This window comes from Pongo abelii, chromosome X, assembly GCF_028885655.2.
Source record: "Pongo abelii isolate AG06213 chromosome X, NHGRI_mPonAbe1-v2.0_pri, whole genome shotgun sequence".
Taxonomy (NCBI): Eukaryota; Metazoa; Chordata; class Mammalia; order Primates; family Hominidae; genus Pongo; species Pongo abelii.
This window is the reverse complement of record NC_072008.2, coordinates 49,556,032-49,578,470: the sequence shown is the minus strand read 5'-3', so window position 1 is coordinate 49,578,470 and position 22,439 is coordinate 49,556,032. Positions and strand designations below refer to the sequence as shown.

Genomic DNA, 22,439 nt, shown 5'->3' with positions numbered 1-22,439 from the left:
TCCGTCTCAAAAAAAAAAAAAAATAGCCTGGGCGACATAGTGAGACCTCAAGACCCCATCTCTATTAAAAGAAAACAAAGTATCAAGCTTCAAAACATAATACTGGCCAGGCACGGTGGCTCACGCCTGTAATCCCAGCACTTTGGGAGGCCGAGGTCAGGAGATCGAGACCATCCTGGCCAACATGGTGAAACCCCATCTCTAATACAAAAATCAGCCAGACGTGGTGGTGGGCACCTGTAATCCCAGCTACTTGGGAGGCTGAGGCAGGAGAATGGCTTGAATCCAGGAGGCGGAGGTTGCAGTGAGCCGAGATGGCGCCATTGCACTCCAGCCTGGGTGACAGAGACTCCCTCTAAAAAACAAAACAAAAACACCATAATACTAAGTGAAAAGAAACAGAATGAGGAAACACAGACCTGCATGAGTTAGGATTGCAGTTCCCAAACTGTGTTGAGGCACCTCAGAGTGCCATAGTGAATTCTCAGGGACGCTGCAAGATGCTTTAAATTGTTTGAGGGAAATACATGGGTACTCAACATGTCAGACACCTTATAAACTATTCAAGGGAGTTCAAAGTTTCAAAGTTACATTGAACTACTTTTCTTTCAATGACATCTTTTTGCAAAGCTGGGTTTACAGCAGTTTCTGTGATAAAAAGCAAACACCTGACAAAAATCAGCATGGATCAAGTGATTTAGGTGATATCATACAATCTGATTAAGGTTTGGGAAGGTGTGCAGAGTCTAACAAACATGCATCCATTAATAAGCAATTGTAGTTATTTAACATTTTTTTCTATCTATGTGTTGTCGATTTTCTAAACTGCTACTATTTTTTTTAGGACATAAATAGGTATTACATTTTGGTCCAAGCAGGTGGTGGGGGCAGGGTAAGTTAAAAAAAAATTTGGTCCAAGAAACAGAAGTGTTAGGTATTTGTTTTGAAAAAAATAACATATGCATACACTCATGAACCATCACCATAACCAAGATAGTGAACATATCATCGTCTCCAAGTTTCCTCATGCCCCTTTGTAATTCCCTTACTAACTGCCCCACCTCATCCCCAAGCAACCACGGATCTGCTTTGTTACTATAGCATACAAAATATAACAAAGTATACAAAATATAATAAAGTGTACAAAATATACTTTGTTATATTTTGCCTTTTTTTTTTTTTTTTTTTTGAGATGGAGTGTTGCTCTGTTGCCCAGGCTAGAGTGCAATGGCATGGTCTCGCTCACTGCAACCTCCGCCTCCTGGGTTCAAGCGATTCTCCTGCCTCAGCCTCCCAAGTAGCTGGGACTACAGGCAAGTGCCACCAGGCCTGGCTAATTTTTTGTAGAGACGGGGTTTCACCGTGTTAGCCAGGATGGTCTCGATCTACTGACCTCGTGATCCACCCGCCTAGGCCCCCCAAAGTGCTGGGATTACAGTCGTGAGCCACTGTGCCTGGCATATTTTGCCTTTTTAAGAGTTTTATATAAATGCATCTGAGTATGAACTCTTTTCTAAATTCCTTCTTTCTTTTCTTTCTTTTTGAGACGGAGTCTCGCTCTGTTGCCCAGGCTGGAGTACAGTGGTGCGATCTCGGCTCACTGCAACCTCCACCTCCCAGTTTCAAGTGATTCTCTTGCCTCAGCCTCTGAAGTAGCTGGGATTACAGACGTGCACCATCACGCCCAGCTAATTTTTGTATTTTTGGTAGAGATGGGGTTTTGCCATGTTGGCCAGGCTGGTCTCAAACTCCTGAGCTCAAGTGATCCACCCGCCTCAGCCTCCCAAAGTGCTGGAATTACAAGCATGAGCCACCAAGACTGGCTCTCTCTAAGTTCTTTCACTCTATAAAAGTTACTGGAGGCCGGGCGCACTGGCTCACACCTATAATCCCGGCACTTTGGGAGGCCGAGGCAGGCGGATCATGAGGTCAGGAGATTGAGGCTATCCTGGCTAACACGGTGAAACTCCGCCTCTACTAAAAATACAAAAAAAAGTTAGCTGGGCATGGTGGTGGGCGCCACTTAGGAGGCTGAGGCAGGAGAATGGCATGAACCCGGGAGGCGGAGGTTGCAGTGAGCCGAGATCGTGCCACTGCACTCCAGTCTGGGTGACAGAGCGAGACTCCGTCTCAAAAAAAAAAAAAAGGTCTGGATTACGGTGGCCCACGCCTGTAATCCCAGCACTTTGAGAGGCCCGAGGCAGGTGAATCACCTGAGGTCAGGAGTTCAACACCAGCCTGGCCAATGTGGTGAAACTCTGCCCATATTAAAAATATAAAAATTAGCCGGGCATGGTGGCGGGTGCCTGTAGTCCCAGCTACTCGGGAGGCTGAGGCAGGAGAATTGCTTGAACCCAGGAGGCGGAGGTTGCAGTGAGCTGAGATCAAAAAACTCCATCTCAAAAAAAAAGTTATTGGAGATTCACCAGGTTGTTCCATGTTTCAATAGGTCATTCCTTTTCTTATAGTTGTAAGATAAGATTTACATATCATAGAACCAACCTCTTCAAAGTGTGCAATTTCAGCAAAAGAAACTACCATCAGAGTGAACAGGCAACCTACAAAATGGGAGAAAATTTTCGCAACCTATTCATCTGACAAAGGGCTAATATCCAGAATCTACAATGAACTCAAACAAATTTACAAGAAAAAAACAAACAATCCCATCAATAAGTGGGCAAAGGACATGAACAGACACTTCTCAAAAGAAGACATTTATGCAGCCAAAAAACAGATGAAAAAATGCTCACCATCACTGGCCATCAGAGAAAAGCAAATCAAAACCACAATGAGATACCATCTCACACCAGTTAGAATGGCAATCATTAAAAAGTCAGGAAACAACAGGTGCTGGAGAGGATGTGGAGAAATAGGAACACTTTTACACTGTTGGTGGGACTGTAAACTAGTTCAACCCTTGTGGAAGTCAGTGTGGCGATTCCTCAGGGATCTAGAACTAGAAATACCATTTGACCCAGCCATCCCATTACTGGGTATATACCCAAAGGACTATAAATCATGCTGCTATAAAGACACATGCACACGTATGTTTATTGCGGCACTATTCACAATAGCAAAGACTTGGAACCAACCCAAATGTCCAACAATGATAGACTGGATTAAGAAAATGTGGCACATATACACCATGGAATACTATGCAGCCATAAAAAATGATGAGTTCATGTCCTTTGTAGGGACATGGATGAAATTGGAAATTATCATTCTCAGTAAACTATCGCAAGAACAAAAAACCAAACACCACATATTCTCACTCATAGGTGGGAATTGAACAATGAGAACACATGGACACAGGAAGGGGAACATCACACTCTGGGGACTGTTGTGGGGTGGGGGGAGAGGGGAGGGATAGCTTTAGGAGATATACCTAATGCTAAATGACGAGTTAATGGGTGCAGCACACCAGCATGGCACATGTATACATATGTAACTAACCTGCACATTGTGCACATGTACCCTAAAACTTTAAGTATAATAATAATAAAATTAAATTAAATTAAATTAAATTTTAAAAAGTGTGCAATGCAGTGGTTTTTAGTACATTAACAAGATTGTGCAGACATCAACACTATCTAATTCAAGAAGCTTTATTTTGGGCTGGGTGTGGTGGCCACGTCTGTATTCCCAACACTTTGGGAGGCACAGCCGGGTGGATCACCTGAGGTCAGGAGTTCCAGACCAGCCTGGCCAACATGATGAAATCCTGTTTCTACTAAAAATACAAAATATTAGCTGGGCGCAGTGGCAGGCGCCTGTAATCCCAGTTACTCGGAAGGCTGAGGCAGGTGAATCGCTTGAACCTGGGAGGCGGAGGTTGCAGTGAGCCAAGTTCACACCACTGCACTCCAGCCTGGACAGAGTCGGACTCCTGTCTCAAAAAAAAAAAAAATAAATAACCTTTATTCCTTTATTTCATTACCTCTAAAAGAAACCCCATAGCCATTATCAGTCACTATTCCACCCATCTCCTAGCCTTTAGCTCCTAAAAACCACGAATGTATTTTCTGTCTCTGAAGTTGCCTATCTTGGTTTTTCATATAAATTAATCATAAAAATATGTAGCCTATTGTGTCTGGCTTATTTCATATAGCATAATATTTTCAAGGTTCATCCATGTTGTACCACACGTATAAGTACAGTACTTCTTTTTTTCTCTTTTCTTTTCTTTTCTTTTTGAGATAAGGTTTTGCTCTGTCACCCAGGCTGGAATGCAGTGGCCCGATCTCAGCTCATTGCAACCTCCACTTCCTAGGCTCAAGCAGTCTTCCTGCCATAGCTTCCTGAGTAGGTGGGACTACAGGCACGTACCACCATGCCCAGCTAATTTTTTGTAGAGATGGGATCTCACTATATTGCCTGGCCAACATGGCGAAACTCTGTGTGTACTAAAAATACAATAATCAGTGGGGCGTGGTGGCACATGCCTGTAATTCCAGCTACGTAGGAGGCAGAGGCACAAGAATCGCTTGAACCCAGGAGGCTGAGGTTGTAGTGAGTTGAGATCACACCACTGCACTCCAGCCTGGGTAACAGAGTGAGACTCTGTCTCAAAAAAACTTTGTCTAGTAATTCCAACATCTGAGCTTCCTCAGTGGAAGTTTTTATTTACCGTTTTTTTTCTTCTTTTTTTCTTTCCTGTGTATGGGCTACGCTTTCTAGTTTATTTATTTTTTGAGATGGAGCCTCCCTCTGTCACTCAGGCTGGAGTGCAGTGGCGTGATCTTGGCTCACTGCAGCCTCGGCCTCCTGAGTTCAAGTGATTCTCCCGCCTCAGCCTCCTGAGTAGCTGGGATTACAGGCGTGCACCACCACGCCCAGCTAATTTTTGTATTTTTAGTAGAGACAGAGTTTCACCATGTTGGCCAGGCTGGTCTCGAACTCCTGACCTCAAGTGATCCACCCGCCTCACCCTCCGAAAGTGCTGGGATTACAGGCGTGAGCCACCGCACCTGTCCTTGAAATGCTTTTTCCTTTGACTTTCTGGAATCCTCTCTTGGCTCTGTTCCTGCCTCGCTGGCTTCTCCTATTCAGTCTTGCTAGTTCCTCCTGGTTCCCCTGAGCCCTATATCTTAGCAATGTCCCACGTCTTAGTCCTGTAACCTCTTCTTTATTTACATTCACTTGCTAGGTGATCTCTTTTATTTCATTTCATTTATTTATTTATTTATTTATTTATTTGATATAGTCTCGCTCTGTTGTCCAAGCTGGACCGAAGTGGCACAATCTCGACTCACTGCAACCTCCACCTCCTGGGTTCAAGTGATTCTCCTGCCTCAGCCTCCCGAGTAGCTGGGATTACACGCATGCACCACCATACCCAGCTAATTTTTTTTCTTTTTTTGAGACAGAGTTTTGCTCTTGTTGCCCAGACTGGAGTGCAATGGCGCGATATCAGCTCACTGCAAACCGCTGCCTCCCAGGTTGAAGAGAGTCTCGTGCCTCAGCCTCTCAAGTAGCTGGGATTACAGGCATGCACCACCATGCCCGGCTAATTTTGTATTTTTAGTAAAGGCGGGGTTTCACCACGTCGTCCAGGCTGGTCTTGAACTCCTGACCTTAGGTGATCTGCCTGCCTTGGCCTCCTAAAGTGCTGGGATTACAGGCGTAAGCCACCATGCCCAGCCTTTTTTATCTTAAAAAAACAAAAAACAAAAAACAAAAAAACAAAAACAGTATACTGATGGCTCCTAAATTTGCACTGAGAAAATAAAACTAGGCTGGGAGCAGTGGCTTATGCCTGTAATCCCAGCACTTTGGGAGGCAGAGACAGGAGGATCCAGACCCTGTCTCTAAAAAAGAAAAAAAGGAGGCTGGGCACAGTGGCTTACGCCTGTAATCCCAGCATTTTGGGAGGCCAAGGCGGGCAGATCATTTGAGATCAGCAGTTCCAGACCAGCCTGGCCAACACAGTGAAACCCCATCTCTACTAAAAATACAAAAACTAGCCCAGCGTGGTGGTGCACGCCTGTAATCCCCACTACTCGGGAGGCTGAAGCAGAAGAATCGCTTGAACCCAGGAGACGGAGGCTGCAGTGAGCGGAGATTGTGCCACTGCACTCCAGCCTAGGCGACAGAGCAAGACTCCGCCTGGGGGGGGGGGAAGAGAAAAGACAAATAGCCCAAGGGCAGTCTGAGCTATGTAAAGTATGCAAAATTTATCAGTCCCAGAGAGAAAGGAGCATCTCAGCTCAGTCACATCCTCCACCCACCCACCCATGCCCAGGGGCAGTTGTTTAAAGAGATGTTGGGCCAGGCACGGTGGTTCATGCCTGTAATCCCAGCACTTTGGGAGGCCCAGGTGGGCGGATCACTTGAGGTCAGGAGTTCAAGACCAACATGACCAACATGGTGAAACTCCGTCTCTACTAAAAATACAAAAATTAGCCGGGCGTGGTGGCACGCACCTGTAATCCCAGCTACTCAGGAGGCTGAGGCAGGAGAATCGCTTGAACCCAGGAGGCAGAGGTTGAAGTGAGCCAAGATCACGCCATTGCACTCCAACCTGAGCAACAAGAGCGAAACTCCATCTCAAATAACCCTCTCTTGGGGTCTGGATTGGGACCCCTTTGTGGTAATAAAGGAGGGACACTAATATTAAAGCTGGCTCAACTGGGTCTGAGCAGAGTAATTTTTACCTTAGAGATCTGTGTTTTGGGTGTGCACTTTCAGTTTACATTGGAAGCTGTCTCCCCAATTTAAAAAAAATCATGTTTTGAGGAAGATTTTCTCTGAGATATAGATACAATTAATTTGCACAAGTCTGGAATACCTAAACTTTCATCCAAGTTTCCACAGATTACTAGGTCATTGGAATATTGTCCTTTTCATTTTATTTATGTATTTATTTTTAGAGACAGAGTCTCACTCTTTGTCACCCAGGCTGAAGTGCAATGGCCCCATCATGGCTCACTGCAACTTTGGCCTCCCGGGCCCAAGCGATCCTCCCACCTCGGCCTCCTGAGTAGCTGGGACTAGAGACACACGCCATCACTGCCAGCTAACTTTTAAAATTATTTGTAGAGACAGGGTTTCACCATGTTTCCCAGGCTCTTCTCCAATTCCTGGGCTCAAGCAATCTGCTCGCCCTCCGCCTCCCAAAGTGCTGGGATTACAGGCATAAGCCACTGCACCCAGCCTCCTGCTTCTTTTTATGCCTGGTAATCTTTGTTTGGATAACAGACATTGTCAACTTTACCTTTTTAGGAGCTGGGTCTTTTTTTATTCTTATCAATCTTTGTTATTCCTAAGGATCTTTTAGGGTCTTCTTTTATGATGTGTAAAGTGAGCCTGGAGCAATACTAAGTCTAGGGCTAGTTACTCCCCACAACTGAGACAAGACATTCCTGTGTACTCTATGCCCTGTGAATTATGAGTTTTCCAGTCTGGTTGGTGGGTGCAGGCACTATTTTCAAAAGCTCCATGTGAGTGTCAGGACCTGTTCCCTCCAATCCATTTGGATGGTTCTTTTCCTGGCCTTAGGTAGCTGCCTCATATGCATGTGTTGATAAGCACTCTGCTAAATGCTGAAGGGGGACCCTCTGCAGATCTCTGTGATTCTCTGTGCTCCTCTCTCCTGACATTCTGTCCTTTTAACTCCAGCTGCCCTTGTCTCTCTGGACCACCTCAACTTAGGGAGTCCACCAGGCACTGCCTCAGTTTCCCGTTCCAGTGCCATAGCATGGAAGCTCTCCAGGCAGTGTGCTGGGACAGTTGTAGTGCTCACGTTGTTTCCCATCTTTCACGGATCACTGTCCTTTGGTGCCTGATGTCTAATGTCTTAAAAATCATTGTTTCGGCTGGGCGCGGTGGCTCACACCTGTAATCCCAGCACTTTAGGAGGCCGAGGCGGGCAGATTACCTGAGGTCAGGAGTTCAAGACCAGCCTGGCCAACATGGTGAAACCCCATCTCTACTAAAAATATGAAAATTAGCCAGGCATGATGGCAAGTGCCTGTAACCCCAGCTACTCAGGAGGCTGAGGCAGGAGAATCACTTGAACCTGGGAGGCAGAGGTTGCAGTGAGCAGAGATCTTGCCATTGCGAGATTGTGCCTGGGCAACAGAGTGAGACTCCGTCCAAAAAAAAAAAAATCGTTTCATGTATTTTGTTTTTTTTGTTGGGGGCAAAGTTGGTTGTTTCCTGTGAGAGGACAAAGTTGGTCCCTGTTATTCCACTTTGACTGAGAGTGCATGACACCTTTTTTCTTGTAGAGACAGGGACTTGCCCAGACTGGTCTCAAACTCCTAGCCTCAAGGAATCCTCCCACCTCAGCTTCCCAAAGTGCTGAGATTACAGGCATGAGCCACCATGCCCAGCCCATGATAACTTTTGACAGTGGGACCAACAGAATTTGCCAATGAAAATGTAGAGGAATCAGCTGGGCGTGGTGGCTCACGCCTGTAATCCCAGCACTTTGGAAGGTCAAGGCAAGTGGATCACCTGAGGTCAGGAGTTCGAGACCAGCCTGACCAAGATGGTGAAACCCCGTCTCTACTAAAAAATATAAAAATTAGCTGGGTGTGGTGGTGGGCACCTGTAATCCCAGCTACTTGAGAGGCTGAGGCAGGCAAATCGTTTGAACCCAGAAGGCGGAGGTTGCAATGAGCTGAGACCATGCCATTGCATTCCAGCCTGGGCGACAGCGCAAGGCTCCATCTCAAAAAAAAAAAAAAAAAAAAAGAGAAAAAAGAAAAAGAAAATGGAGGGGAATTAAGCATGATATATCGGCTCTTTGACTCAAGTAACAAAATGTATTTTAATTTTTATTCTTTTTTTGTTTTTAGACGGAGTGTCGCTCTGTCACCCAGGCTGGAGTGCAGTGGTGCAATCTCAGCTCACTGCAACCTCCGCCTCCCGGGTTCAAGCGATTCTCCGGCCTCAGCCTCCTGAGTAGCTGTGATTAGAGGCATGCACCACCACACCCAGCTAATTTTTGTATTTTTAGTAGAGATGGGGTTTCACCGCGTTGGCCAGGCTGGTCTCAACTCCTGACCTCAAGTGATCCGCCCACCTCGCCCTCCCAAAGTGCTGGGATTACAGGCGTGAGCCACCACGCCTGGCCACAAACTGTATCGTGATGCCATTGGTTGAGATGAAGGAGACAGTGGGGGAGCATCTGAGCAAAGGAAATAGAACAAATCTGTTTGGATGGATAAGCAGTATGTGACACCCACATAAATGTCAAACAGGTCATTACAGTACGTTTGAGTCTGGTGTTCCAGAGAAAGGTCTAAGCTGAAGGCCTAGAGGATCTTCCAAATATTTGCAATAATTAAGGCTATAGGAGAAGAGGAAGTCACTTAGGAAGAAAGGATCAGACAGGATTATACCCAAGGATATTCTAATATTTGGAAGTTTGATACAAGTGGAGGAGTAGCCAGAGATAGAGAAAGAAAAAACAAAGAAAAAAAAAAAAACAAGAGAGGCCGGGCGTGGTAGCTCAAGCCTGTAATCCCAGCACTTTGGGAGGCCGAGACGGGTGGATCACGAGGTCAGGAGTTCCAGACCAGCCTGGCCAATATGGTGAAACCTCATATCTACTAAAAATACAAAAATTAGGCTGGGCACGGTGGCTCACGCCTGTAATCCCAGCACTTTAGGAGGCCAAGGCGGGTGGATCACGAGGTCAGGAGTTTGAGACCAGCCTGACCAACATGGTGAAACCCCGTCTCTACTAAAAATACAAAAATTAGCCGGGCATGGTGATGCGTGCCTATAATCCCAGCTACTCGGGAAGCTGAGGCAGGAGAATCGCTTGAACCCGGGAGGCGGAGGTTGCAGTTAACCGAGATCATACCACTGCACTCCAGCCTGGATGACAGAGCAAGACTCAGTCTCAAAAAAAACAAAAAATTAGCTGGGCATGGTGGTGCATGCCTGTAATCTCAGTTACTCGGGAGGCTAAGGCAGGAGAATCACTTGAACCCAGGAAGCAGAGGTTGCAGTGAGCCAAGATCGTGCCACTGCACTCCAGCCTAGGTGACAGAGTGAGACTCCATCTTAAAAAAAAAAAGAAAGAAAGAAAGAAAAAGAAAAACCAAGAGAGTGAGAGGAAGAAATTGTGGGTTTCACTAGAAAGTCACAGGAGAGGGCAGAGAAGTGATTGCTGGTTTGGCAAGATTATTATTCTTCAGTGGTCTGGTTAAAAGCAGTCCCAAAGACATAGGAGTGACAGACACCAAATTGAATTGAGTTGAATATGGTCTGGGACATGAGGAAGTGGAGTCTGAAGAAAGCCAGATGATTGGCCTTGTTGAGGAGCACAGTAGTGGAATCATGCCAAGGGGAGTATATAGGGCCAAAATTCACAAGTAAATATATACGTGGGAATTGACGACACAGTATCTGAAACAACCTAGGCAGCCATCAGTTGGGGAAGGGCTGAACAATGCTACATAATATCATGAACCAGTTAAAAAGGATGAGTTAAAAAGATGTTCTTATATATTAATATATGAAAAAACAGAAGCATCAAAACAATACTTCAAAAAAAGTAAAGGGGGGATTTCATCAATATGAAACCCTGATTGTATTAAAAGTATGAGATTTCTCTGTATTTTTTCTTTTTTTTTTCTTTAATATTCAGTCTTCATAGACTGTCAAAAATTGCCAATGCCAACTATACTGCAAGTCTTCGGAGCGGGGTATTGGGAAAAGTTTCCAATTAGCAATATCCACACCTTGGCTAAACCTCATTGGCTATGACACTGCCACTGCAAAAAGCATATTTCTTTTTTTTCAAGAATATTCTTTTTTTTTTTGGAGACAGGGTTTCCCTCTGTTGCCCAGGCTGGAGTGCAGTGGCACGATCTTGGCTCACTGCAACCTCTGCCTTCCAATGATTCTTCTGCCTCAGCCTCCCGAGTAGCTGGGACTTACAGGTGCCCGCCACCACGCCCGGCTAATTTTTTGTATTTTAGTAGAGAGGCAGTTTCACCATGTTACCCAGGGTGGTCTCAAACCCCTGAGCTCAGGCAATCCACCTGCCTCGGCCTCCCAAAGTGCTGGGATTACAGGCATGCACCACCATGCCCAGCCCTTTTTTTTTTGAGACGGGAATTTCGCTCTTGTCTCCCAGGCTGGAGTGCAATGGCAGGATCTGGGCTTGCTGCAACCTCCGCCTCCTAGGTTCAAGCGGTTCTCCTGCCTCAGCCTCCCCAGTAGCTAGGATTAAAGGCCCGTGTCACCACACCCGGCTTTTTTTTTTTTTTTCCAAGACAGAGTCTCACTCTATTACCCAGGCTGCAGTGCAGTGGTGCGATCTCTGCTCACTGCAACCTCCTCCTCCTGGGTTCAAGTGATTCTCCTGCCTCAGCCTCCCGAGTAGCTGGGACTACAGGCACGCACCACCATGCCTGGCTAACTTTTTGTATTTTTAGTAGAGACGGGGTTTCACCATGCTGGCCAGGCTGATCTCGAACTCCTGACCTCATGATCCGCCTGCCTCGGCCTCCCAAAGTGCTGGGATTACAGGCGTGAGCCACCGCGCCCAGCCTATTTATTATTTCTTAATGTAAAGTTTAATTAAAAATCCTTCCAGACGGGCGCAGTGGCTCACGCCTGTAATCCCAACACTTTGGGGGGCCGAGGCAGGCGGATCACCTGAGGTCAGGAGTTCAAGACAAGACTGATCAACAGGGAGAAACCCGGTCTCTACTAAAAACACAAAATTAGCTGGGCGTGGTGGCACATGCCTGTAATCCAAGCTACTTTGGAGGCTGAGGCAGGAGAATCCCTTGAACCCGGGAAGCGGAGGTTGCAGTGAGCCGAGATCGCGCTACTGCACTCCAGCCTGGGCGACAGAGCGAGACTCTGTCTCAGTAAACAAAACTAAACAAAACACAAAAGACAAAACTCAGAGCTGGCGGGGTTGGGGGAATAGGGTGGGGAGAAAGAAAGTGAAATCTGTTCCTTGGCTTCCCGGAGCCAAGGAGGTTTCTCCACTTTCAAGGTCTCCAGGTCCGCCCCCTGCCTGTAACCCCCAGCGCCGCCCCTCTGGAAGCCTGGGAGGACTGTGTGTTGCGAACTGGGGCGGCTACTCTCGGCCGCCGCGAAGGTCCGCGTCTTGTTCGCAGGGAAGGTTTACTCCCCCATCGTGGGTGACACCAAGGGGCTGAGGGCTCGGCCGGTTTCGCTTTGCTGGGGGCAAGACACGCTCTCTCTCCCCACCCTTCCGGGTTCCCTCAGACAGTCTCGGCCTTGAGGAACCCCCTTCGCCTCCGGTCCCCCAGCCGACCTTCCTCCGCTCCCCACGCCCTCCCCGGAGAACCCCACTGTCACTCGCGATGCTCCGAAGACCCGGGAACTGGGCGAGGAAGGCGGCGGCCGCCTTTTTCCAGCTGGGGTGAGTCATTTCCTGCGACAGGCTCCCTCCCCCGGAAGTAGGGCCTGATGTAAACACCCGAGCCGGGCTCCAAGGCCCGGGAGGTCAGAAAACCGGGCCGCGGGCGGCACCGACAGCTGGGGCCCGGGTCAGGGACACGCGGAGGTCAGGCCGGTGAAGGCGGCAGGAAGCTGGAGCACGACCCCAGGGTTGGTTGGGTCTGGGGGAGGCGGGGAGGCTGAGAGTCTTTCGAGTAGGGGTCTAAGGCAGAGGTCTTGAGTGGGTGCCGGCGTTGGAAGGGGCATGCGGCTGGTCTCTTGGGAGAGGGGCGAGGCATCCCGGACAGAGTCTGGGGTGGCGCGGGCGTTTGGAATGGAGGTGCAAAAAAGGGGTCTTGAAAGTTGGAGCTGTCCAGAGAATAACTCTAAGGCAGAGCTGTCCAAAGAAAGAGCATGAGGCATTCCAGTGGAGGGTGTAACTGAGAGAAAGGAAGGAGATTTGGACTCTTGGAGGATGGGGAAGGAGTGTGTCTGGCCAGAGTTCTTGGGGAGTTGAGGATTTGAAGGGAAGTTGGGGGCTCTATGGCAGTAATCTTAGTAGGGGACTGCGCAGGCATCTTAGGGGTTGAGGTTCTCCTAGGTAGGAGTTTTGGGTGGTTTGTTTTTGGCAAGGGTCTTAGAGGGCAAGGGTGCCCTGGGGCAGGGTGTTGGATAGGGGTCTAGAGGGGGAATCTTAGGAGAATGGGTGGGGTTCCTGGGGTTGGGTCCAGGCCAGGTTATGTTGTAGTCAAGGACAGCAGAACACAAGGAAGGAGATGTCCCAGGGGTGGAAAATTTAGAGTGCTAGGGGGAATCCTAGGGTAGAGTCCCCAGGGCATAAGCCGATCTAAGGGAATGTCTAGGCTGGCCCTGATAGGTAGTTACCAAGGCATGAGAAGGGGTCATCCCAAGGTAGGCATCCTGAAGGGGTTTGGGGAAGCCGGTGAGGGGGAAAGGTGTGAGAGGACTCTGGGGTGGTCAAATAGGTTGGGGTACAGTTAGAAGGGTATGAGCAGAGGAGTTCCTGGAGATGGCAGACCAAGCGTAGCAGTCTCAGGGCCAAGTCAGGGAGGTACAAGAAGTGCATCTCCTAGCCCACTTTTGTCTATTTATTGACAGAGTCCGGTGCTAGGTCAGGTGTGAAGATGAGAAATGGGTTGGGAGTGGTTCCAGGCCATGTCTGGCATTGGGATCAAGATTGGCTGGGGGTGGGGAGGAGATATCACGGGGGCACCCCCTATCACATTACTTCCTGACAAGTCAGTGAGGGCCAGCATGTAAAGAGGAGGTGTGGGGTCCACATCAGTGTGGGCCTGGAGCTTGCCAAACCTGAAAGAAGGAGGGTTCCTGGCCATGCTGTTTGGGATCTTGGGAGCTTAGAGCAGAGACCCTGGGACTCTCTCTGTTTTTATCTTTTTTACCCCCTGAGACGGAGTCTCGATCTGTCACCCAGGCTGGAATGCGATGGCTCGATTTTGGCTCACTGCCATCTCCGCCTCTCGGGTTCAAGCGATTCTCCTGTCTCAGCCTCCTGAGTAGCTGGGATTATAGGTGCGCCCCACCACACCCGGCTAACTTTTGTATTTTTACTAGAGACGGGATTTCACCATGTTAGCCAGGCTGATCTCAAACTCCTGACCTCAGGTGATCCACCCGCCTTGGCCTCCCAAAGTGCTGGGATTACAGGCATGAGCCACCACACCTGGCCTGTTTTTATCTTTTTTGCAGTCACTCCAGAGTCAGTAGTTAGCAGAGTGGGAGGAGGAGGAAATCAGGTGAGGCAGAACTTGGAGGGGAGACTCCAGGACTCTTTTCATCTTTATCCCATTTGTATCCAGGGGAACAATCCTGCACCATGACTCAACAGCCACTTCGAGGAGTGACCAGCCTGCGTTTCAACCAAGACCAAAGTGAGAGAGGATTGGGCCTGTACCCTTGTGGGAGGAAGCGAGGGAAAGAGGGGTTAGAAGTGGGCCGTGGGCCCCCAGCTTCCTACCTGGGCATTCTTTAAGGCAGTCTGGATTCCTTCCATCCCCCAGGCTGCTTTTGCTGCGCCATGGAGACAGGTGTGCGCATCTACAACGTGGAGCCCTTGATGGAGAAGGGGCATCTGGGTGAGCTGTTGGCAGGGGAGGGGCAATGGGCAGAAGAGCTGGGCTGGGCATTGGCTCCCACCTCCACTGACACCCTGGTCCCTGTCCAGACCACGAGCAGGTGGGCAGCATGGGCTTGGTGGAGATGCTGCACCGCTCCAACCTTCTGGCCTTGGTGGGCGGTGGTAGTAGTCCCAAGTTCTCAGAGATCTCAGGTAAGTGCCCTCATCCTGCCCTTTGGCCCAGATTTCTCGGATTCCTGGCCTCCCACAGGCACCCCAAGGTACTGGCAGATGAAGACGTCAGAGTACTTCAGAGTCACACAGAGAGGAGGCCTACAGCTTGGAAGTCATGGATCTTATAGCTTGAGAAGCTTGGTGCTTTGTTTTCATTTTAAAAATGCTGATTGAGTGCCTCCTGTGTGCCATGCCCTAGAGCACTTACTGTGAGCCTGGGACTGCCCTAAGCACTTTACGTTTATTAACTCATTTAATCCTCACAGTAACTCTATGGGGTAGGAAGGATCATTATCCCCATCTTTACCGATGAGGAAACTGAGGCCCAGTGCAGTTAAGTGACTCATCCAAGGTCACACAAGCAATAGGTTTTAAAATCTTGGAGCCGTCTTCCCAATACCCCCTTGGCTTGAGCCTCAAGTGCCATCTTACTTTAAGGGTTTTTCTTGATGATCCCATCTGAACAAGGCAGGAGTTGCCCTAGGTGAGTCACAGAGCCCTAGGATTCCTCACGGAAATCTCCAGGGTGCGTGGACTAGGACCCTGGAGGCAGAAATAGTTACCAAGGGGAAGTTACAGGCCTGAGTGTGAGTCCCTGTTTGGTTGCTGATGGGCTCTGAGGTCCTTGGCCAGACACTCTACCACTTTGAACCTCAGTTTCTTCATCTGTAGATGAGTGTAACAGTCTAGAACACTCCTCTCAGGGATCATATCTACAAGTGCTCGTGCTGTGCGAGGATCTCACTGGTTGTTTATTGAAAGGCTAAGCAAGTAGGTTGAGGCCCCTGGGAAGCAGGGGTGGATCCTGTGTCACCAGGGCTGCCCCTTACCCTAAACCTTGGCCCCGACAACCCACCCACCTGCCCAGCAGTGCTGATCTGGGACGATGCCCGGGAGGGCAAGGACTCCAAGGAGAAGCTGGTGCTGGAGTTCACCTTCACCAAGCCAGTGCTTTCTGTGCGCATGCGCCATGACAAGTGAGCCTGAGGAGGACCGGGGTGGGAGGTAGGAGGTCCCCACAGTAAGTGAGAGGGATAGTCCTCCCTGGGCATCCCGCCACCCCCTCACGGCCATCCTGTGTTGTGTGATACCCACAGGATCGTGATCGTGCTGAAGAACCGCATCTATGTGTACTCCTTCCCCGACAATCCCCGAAAGCTGTTTGAGTTTGATACCCGGGACAACCCCAAGGGTGAGAGGGCTCAGATACACAGGTGTAAGGGCATGAAACAGTGGATGGGGCAGAGGGGCAGAGATGAGGAAAGAAAGGAAGGGGCACTCACACACAGAGAAATGGGGAAAGAGGCAGGGAGATGCTCACACTCATAGCCTCTCCATCTTTCCAGCCCTCAGCCAGTTCTCCCCACCTCTCGTCCTGCCCCACCCCTGGGTACGCCAGTGGCAGAGCAGAAACACCTCCTGAGGACATGGGTGGGTGTGTCAGGGATCCCTGAGCTTCTGGGGCTGTGATAGCAGCTTACTAGATTCCACAGCTGCAGAGCAAGGAATGGAATCTGCCTAGCTGGCGGGGCGTGCAGCTGAGCTGAGCCCCCTCAGGGTTCTTTGGGTTAAGCTTATCGTGGAGGGTTGAAGTCTGGTCCTCATCCAGCTCTGTCCATTCTGAGATGCTGCCTCCTCTTCAGCCGCCCACCCCACCCCCCCATCTTCACACCCTAGGGCTCTGTGACCTCTGTCCCAGCCTGGAGAAGCAACTGTTAGTGTTCCCGGGACACAAGTGTGGGAGTCTGCAACTTGTGGTGAGCCGTCCAGTGGACAAGGGTGGGTAGGTTGGTGGACTGGCTTCCTTGTGGACTCTTGGCCCCTTCCCTCCATACCACCCCAACCTCAGACTCCTCCCTCCTACCCCAGGACCTGGCGAGCACAAAGCCTGGCACCTCGTCTGCTCCATTCACGATCAATGCACATCAGAGTGACATAGCCTGTGTGTCTCTAAACCAGCCAGGCACTGTAGTGGCCTCAGCCTCCCAGAAGGGTACCCTTATTCGCCTCTTTGACACACAATCCAAGGAGAAACTGGTAGAGCTGCGCCGAGGCACTGACCCTGCCACCCTCTACTGGTGAGCACAGGGTATGCATGGTGGGCTGGTGACCCCATACCACATGACATATGGGCATCACTGCTGATCTGTCTTCTAGCATTAACTTCAGCCACGACTCCTCCTTCCTCTGCGCTTCCAGTGATAAGGGCACCGTCCATATCTTTGCTCTCAAGGATACCCGCCTCAACCGCCGCTCCGCGTGAGTACCCCCTCCCCACCCTACCGTGTCCCTGTCCCCCTGCCCGTTTACCATACCTGGGCTTAGCCGGTGCTGCCTGCAGGCTGGCTCGCGTGGGCAAGGTGGGGCCTATGATTGGGCAGTACGTGGACTCTCAGTGGAGCCTGGCGAGCTTCACTGTGCCTGCTGAGTCAGCTTGCATCTGCGCCTTCGGTCGCAATACTTCCAAGAACGTCAACTCTGTCATTGGTGAGTGGGAACAGCCCCTTGGTTGGGGGTACTGCATGGGGCAAAGAACTGCGGGTTGGACCTGAAAGGATTTTAGGGCCCTGTGAGGCTCAGCTTCATCATCAGTAAGGGGGACAGCACTGGGCAAAGGCCTGGAGGCAGACCCTAGGTCCTGAGATGCCTGAGAGGACTGGAGCCTGTGGCTGTGGCAGCCTCTGACCTTTTACCACCACCCCCCTCCCCAGCCATCTGCGTAGATGGGACCTTCCACAAATATGTCTTCACCCCCGATGGAAACTGCAACAGAGAGGCTTTCGACGTGTACCTTGACATCTGTGATGATGATGACTTTTAAGGACCCTGGGGGCTGTGCTAGGGACCTGCAGTGGCAGACTGCAGAGCTGAGCCTTGGCAGTGGGGCGTGCTTGGAAGCCACCAGCCAGCAAGCATTAATGGGGCTGGTGCCCACTTTCCACTCAGCAGAGCTATGTCTAAATAAAGAGCTCACTTCCCCCCAGCACTTCTTGATGACTGTGTGCCCCAAGGGCCAGGCCGGAGACCCAGGAAGGCAGCGACCCCTTGGGATCCCTAACCTGGAGGAAATTGCCAGGGACCCAGAGGAAGTGCCCTAATCCAACCTGGGGATTTTTTTAAAGCTTCCTAGGAAGAGATGATCTCCGATGTGATGAATACGAATAAAAGGCCCTTAATGGCATTTACGGCTTGACCTCAGGGGCGGGGCATGGAGTTTCCTGGAGAAATGTGACCCTCTTGGGCGCTGACAGGAAGGAGGTGGAATCCAACTCGGATCCTTGTGACAGTCCCTCCTTTCTTATCTGTCTGGCTACTTTGTGCTTGAGCCGCTGGCACCGCCCGGAGCAGCCCCTGCGGCGCCCCGCGCGGGGGTGGATAGCAGTTTCAAGGGTTGGGAGCATCTCGCTCCGTGGCCAAGGCTTGATTTCCCGGCAGCCTTTGCTGCTTTCCTGAGCGGCGTGTTAGTTGCTTTTCCGGTCACGTGCATCGCCGCCCTTGCGCAATCCACCTAGGAGATTAGGAAAAAGCTGCCCAGCCCAGACTCCATTTCCCGGTGTGCCCCGCGGTGGCGAGGGGCGTAACGGTTGTTGTAGTCCGGCCCCCTCCTGGCTGGTCCAGCCACATTAACCGGCAGGATGTCGGAGGTGCGGCTGCCACCGCTACGCGCCCTGGACGACTTTGTTCTGGGGTCGGCGCGTCTGGCGGCTCCGGATCCATGCGACCCGCAGCGATGGTGCCACCGCGTCATCAACAACCTCCTCTACTACCAAACCAACTACCTTCTCTGCTTCGGCATCGGCCTCGCTCTCGCCGGGTGAGGGAGGGAGGCGCCGGTTGGCCAGGGACGTCTGCAGAGCGTGGGGGTTAGACCCGCAGGTCTTTGAGGACCAGGACGGGGAACCTGAGGGGGATGCAAGGCCGGGAAGGGCGAAGTCAGTAGAGATGGACGGCCTGAGGGGCTTGGAAGGGGGGCCTTGAAAGAGGTGGAGCCCAGTTATAAGGAGGGCCTCAGGGAGATGGAGCCTGGCTGATGAGGAGGGCCTACGGGGGATGGGGGTCTACAGGGAAGATCTGGGGAGGATGGAGACAAGTGTGGGACTGAAGGGGAAAGTGGGCTGGAAGGTGAACCGGAAAAAAAGGAGGGCCCGAAAGGGGGACATGAGAGTACTTGAGGGGCGTAGGGGGGGTGTGATGTGAATGATGGGGCCAGATTGAGGCCGACCCTGGAGTACTTAGGGCAGAGACCGGGAAATAAACGGTAAAGATGGAGGTTTTAGAAGATGTATTTATTGGGGATCCGGTCTTGGAGGGGAGCCTGGCTATGATTGGAAGGCGCCAGGGGCAGGTACCTGTTGGGGAACTTGGGCCCAGGAGGAGGATCCATGGTTGGAAAGCCTGAGACCAGAGAGGAATGGAGAATCTGGAGGAAGGACTTGAGCAGTGCTGGAAGTTCAGAGTGGGGCTGACGACCTGGAAGAGGTCCTAGCAATGATGGAGGGAGGAATCTATAGGGAAATAGGAGCCTGGAGGGGGCATTGGGAGGGGAGGAAGCCTGGAGGGGGCTCCTATAAGGACCCTAGGCCTGGGGAGAGGGGAACGTGTGGAGACAGAAGGCCTGGAAGAGGGATTTGCAGGTGCTGGGGTTAAAGGGGGAGCTTGCGGGCAGGCTGATGAGGGGCCCTACGGGGGTAGAGTCGGAAGGAAAGTCCAGGGAAGTGTTGGGAGCCCGGGGGTGTGGGGAGTGTCTAGCAGGATGGGAGGGCCTGAAGCGGGAACCCGAGGAAGACAAGACAGTGGAATTGACAAGGAGGAAAGGAGGGGTCTATAGGGGTGAGTCGGGAGCCCTGGCAGATGGGCCTGCTGGAGACAGGGCTGGTGGGAGGATGTGCCAGGCTGGAGCGTCCGGAGACGGGAGACCCTGGCTCTTGGGGCCCAGGGTGGGTGATGGTCCGGAGGCCGTCTCTCCGCCCGGCCGGCTAGCGTGGTTCCCTTGTACCCGCAGGTACGTGCGGCCGCTTCATACGCTCCTGAGCGCGCTGGTAGTGGCGGTGGCCCTCGGCGTGCTGGTGTGGGCAGCTGAGACCCGCGCAGCTGTGCGCCGCTGCCGCCGCAGCCACCCTACCGCCTGCCTGGCCGCAGTGCTTGCCGTCGGCCTCCTGGTTCTCTGGGTCGCGGGCGGCGCTTGCACCTTCCTGCTCAGCATCGCCGGGCCGGTGCTTCGTGAGTCTCCACTGCCCCGAGATAGCCAGGAAAGCGGCCAGAGCATGCTTAAGGCACCAGGCCAGCCCTGCCCCGGTCCCTGGGTTGAGAGGGGGCTGGGAAACCCGAGGGCCGGGCCACGACCCCGCTAAAAGCGCCTTCCCGGGCTTCGTTCCCCCTTCTGGGAACACCCATTTTATTATCGCCTTTCCTATCTCACTCTTGGTGTTAAGTGCCTTCCACTGGCCACGTCCCCGTTACTGGGCGCCTTCCCTGGCCATGCCCACGTTGCCAAGCCAATTACTCGGCCACGCTTTCAGTATCTGAGGCGTCCTGGCTGCTCACCACTCCATTGGCCTGCCTGTGCGCCAATTCCCTTCGGTGGGCCCCGGTTGGCTGCAGGCTGAGATCTATTCCACTGACCACCCCTCTCGGTGCCGCCCACAGTGATCCTGGTGCACGCCTCGTTGCGCCTGCGCAACCTTAAGAACAAGATTGAGAACAAGATCGAGAGCATTGGTCTCAAGCGGACGCCAATGGGCCTGCTACTAGAGGCACTGGGACAAGAGCAGGAGGCTGGATCCTAGGGCCCTGGGATCTGTACCCAGGACCTGGAGAATACCACCCCGCCCCCAGCCCATAATTGGGACCCAGAGCCCTTTCCCAGCACTTAAAACAGGAGCCTAGAGCCCCCTGCCCAAACAAAACAGGACATCTGTGACTGCCCTACCCCCACACCAGCCCCAAACTAAGATATCCCTCACACCCAGCCCCCATTACCTAGGGACAAGAGTCTTCCCCAGCCCTGAACCTAGGACCAAGAGCCACCTACATCCAGCCCCAAAACGGGCTTCAGGCCAGAGCATCCATGGCCAATTTCAAATTGTGAACCCAGAGACACTCCCATCCACCCTTCTCCATGCTCATCCCCAGACTGAGGCCTGGGGCAAGGCACTCTCAAGTCTTGAACCCTGGACCAAAGCTTTTCCAGACCCCACCCTACCTTCCAACCCAGGTCAAGACATTGCCAAATCTTGAACTCAGAACCCAAGTGTTCCATGCCCCTGTGTGGATAGAGTCGGGTATCCTGACTGTTGGACCACTGGTCCAGGTGATCCCGACCCTCACCAGTCCCACTTGCCTCCCTCCAGCTCTGCTTAGGGATTTTGCCCCTCACCCCAATGTTCCACACCATCGACAACCAAGGGATGAGGTGGGGACAGGCCTCAGCAGAGAATGGGGCATATATGTTAGTGTTGCTGCAACAATAAAGCCTGTTGCATCTCTCATGCCAATTTGAGACTCCTGGGTAAAGTCCTTGTACATTTCAAAGGACAGAAGTGGCCTTCTACTTTTCAATTCTGCTAGACTCTTCCTGAATATGTGGGCTGAAGAGGTGATCTCTGAGGCCCTTCCTTGAACTTATTACCTCTGGATCAGCATTAAAGCACAGGGAAGGACAGGTGCGGTGGCTCATGCCTGTAATTCCAACACTTTGGGAGGCTGAGACTAGAGGATCACTTGAGGCTAGGAGTTTGAGACCAGCCTGGGCAATATAGCAAGACTCTATCTCTACAAAAAAATTAAAATTTAGCTGGGCATGGTGGTGTGCTTCTGTAGTCACAGCTACTTGGGAGGCTGTGGCAAGAGGATGGCCGGAGCCTAGGAGGTAGAGGCTGCAGTTAGCTGTGATTGTGCCGCTGCACTCCAACCTGGACAACAGTGAGAACCTGTCTCAAAAAGCTGGGCATGGACTGCTCAAGCCTAGGAGTCCGAGACTAACCTGGGCAACATAATGAGACCCCATCTCTACATTTTTTTTTTTTTTTTTGAGACAGTCTTGCTCTGTCGCCCTGGCTGGAGTGCAGTGGCATGATCTCGGCTCACTGCAATCTCTGCCTCCCGGGTTCAAGCAATTCGCCTGCCTCAACCTCCTGAGTAGCTGGGATTACAGGCACGTACCACCACACCCGGCTAATTTTTTTGTTATTTTTAGTAGAGACGGGGTTTCACTGTGTTAGCCAGGATGGTCTTGATCTCCTGACCTCGTGATCTGCCCGCCTTGGCCTCCCAAAGTGCTAGGATTACAGGCGTGAGCCACCGCGCACCCAGCCTACAATTTTTTTTTTTCTTTAATTAGCGGGTATGGTGGTGCACAACTGTAGTTTCAGCTATTCAGGCGGCTGAAGTGGGAAGATTGTTTGAGTCCAGGAGGTCAAGGCTGCAGTGAGCCGTTATCGCGCCACTACCTTTCAGCCTGGGCAACAGAGTGAGACATTGTCTCAAAAAAATAAAAATTAAAAAAAAATGTATAGGGAGGTTAAGGACAGGGTCTTTGTTATCACCATTTATATTACCAAGAGTTACTGTTTTGAGGTTGGCTAGAAATCTGAGTGCAGACAGGCAAAGAAGTTGCCCCACATCACAAAGCAAGTAAAGTCAAAACAGATGACACTATCACAGGCTATTCCCAACGTATGTTTTTTCCTGTAAAAATATATTATTTGGTCTTGACTAGAGGTGTGGGCCCTCA

At 51.1% G+C, this 22,439-nt stretch overlaps 2 protein-coding genes and 1 non-coding gene across 15 annotated transcripts; 2 read left to right on the top strand and 1 right to left on the bottom strand.

The window, feature by feature from the left end:
* Nucleotides 1-10,602: 10,602 nt before the first annotated feature.
* LOC112131070 (U4 spliceosomal RNA) lies at nt 10,603-10,742 on the bottom strand. The gene has a single exon (XR_002913220.1). It is a non-coding gene; the product is annotated as a U4 spliceosomal RNA (small nuclear RNA).
* Nucleotides 10,743-11,964: 1,222 nt separating this feature from the next.
* On the top strand, nt 11,965-17,888 carry WDR45 (WD repeat domain 45). 13 transcript variants are annotated; one of them, XM_054544535.2, is made up of 11 exons: nt 11,965-12,361; nt 14,217-14,288; nt 14,418-14,492; nt 14,582-14,686; nt 15,579-15,684; nt 15,805-15,899; nt 16,385-16,464; nt 16,577-16,785; nt 16,865-16,966; nt 17,049-17,194; nt 17,419-17,888. In XM_054544535.2, exons 2-11 carry the CDS (start codon nt 14,234-14,236, stop codon nt 17,526-17,528), a joined length of 1,083 nt encoding a protein of 360 aa, XP_054400510.1. In that variant the 5' UTR covers nt 11,965-12,361; nt 14,217-14,233; the 3' UTR covers nt 17,529-17,888. The 13 variants fall into 13 exon arrangements, with proteins under 13 accessions (XP_054400510.1, XP_024096322.1, XP_054400511.1 ...); XM_024240554.3 differs by having other exon boundaries at nt 12,020-12,361; nt 15,576-15,684; XM_063721298.1 differs by having other exon boundaries at nt 12,045-12,361; nt 16,667-16,785.
* A 116-nt stretch (nt 17,889-18,004) lies between these two features.
* Nucleotides 18,005-21,201, top strand: PRAF2 (PRA1 domain family member 2). Its single transcript, XM_024240560.3, has 3 exons — nt 18,005-18,521; nt 19,710-19,927; nt 20,354-21,201. The coding sequence occupies exons 1-3, from the start codon at nt 18,343-18,345 to the stop codon at nt 20,491-20,493; spliced, it is 537 nt and encodes a 178-aa protein (XP_024096328.2). The 5' UTR covers nt 18,005-18,342; the 3' UTR covers nt 20,494-21,201.
* The last annotated feature ends 1,238 nt before the right edge of the window (nt 21,202-22,439 follow it).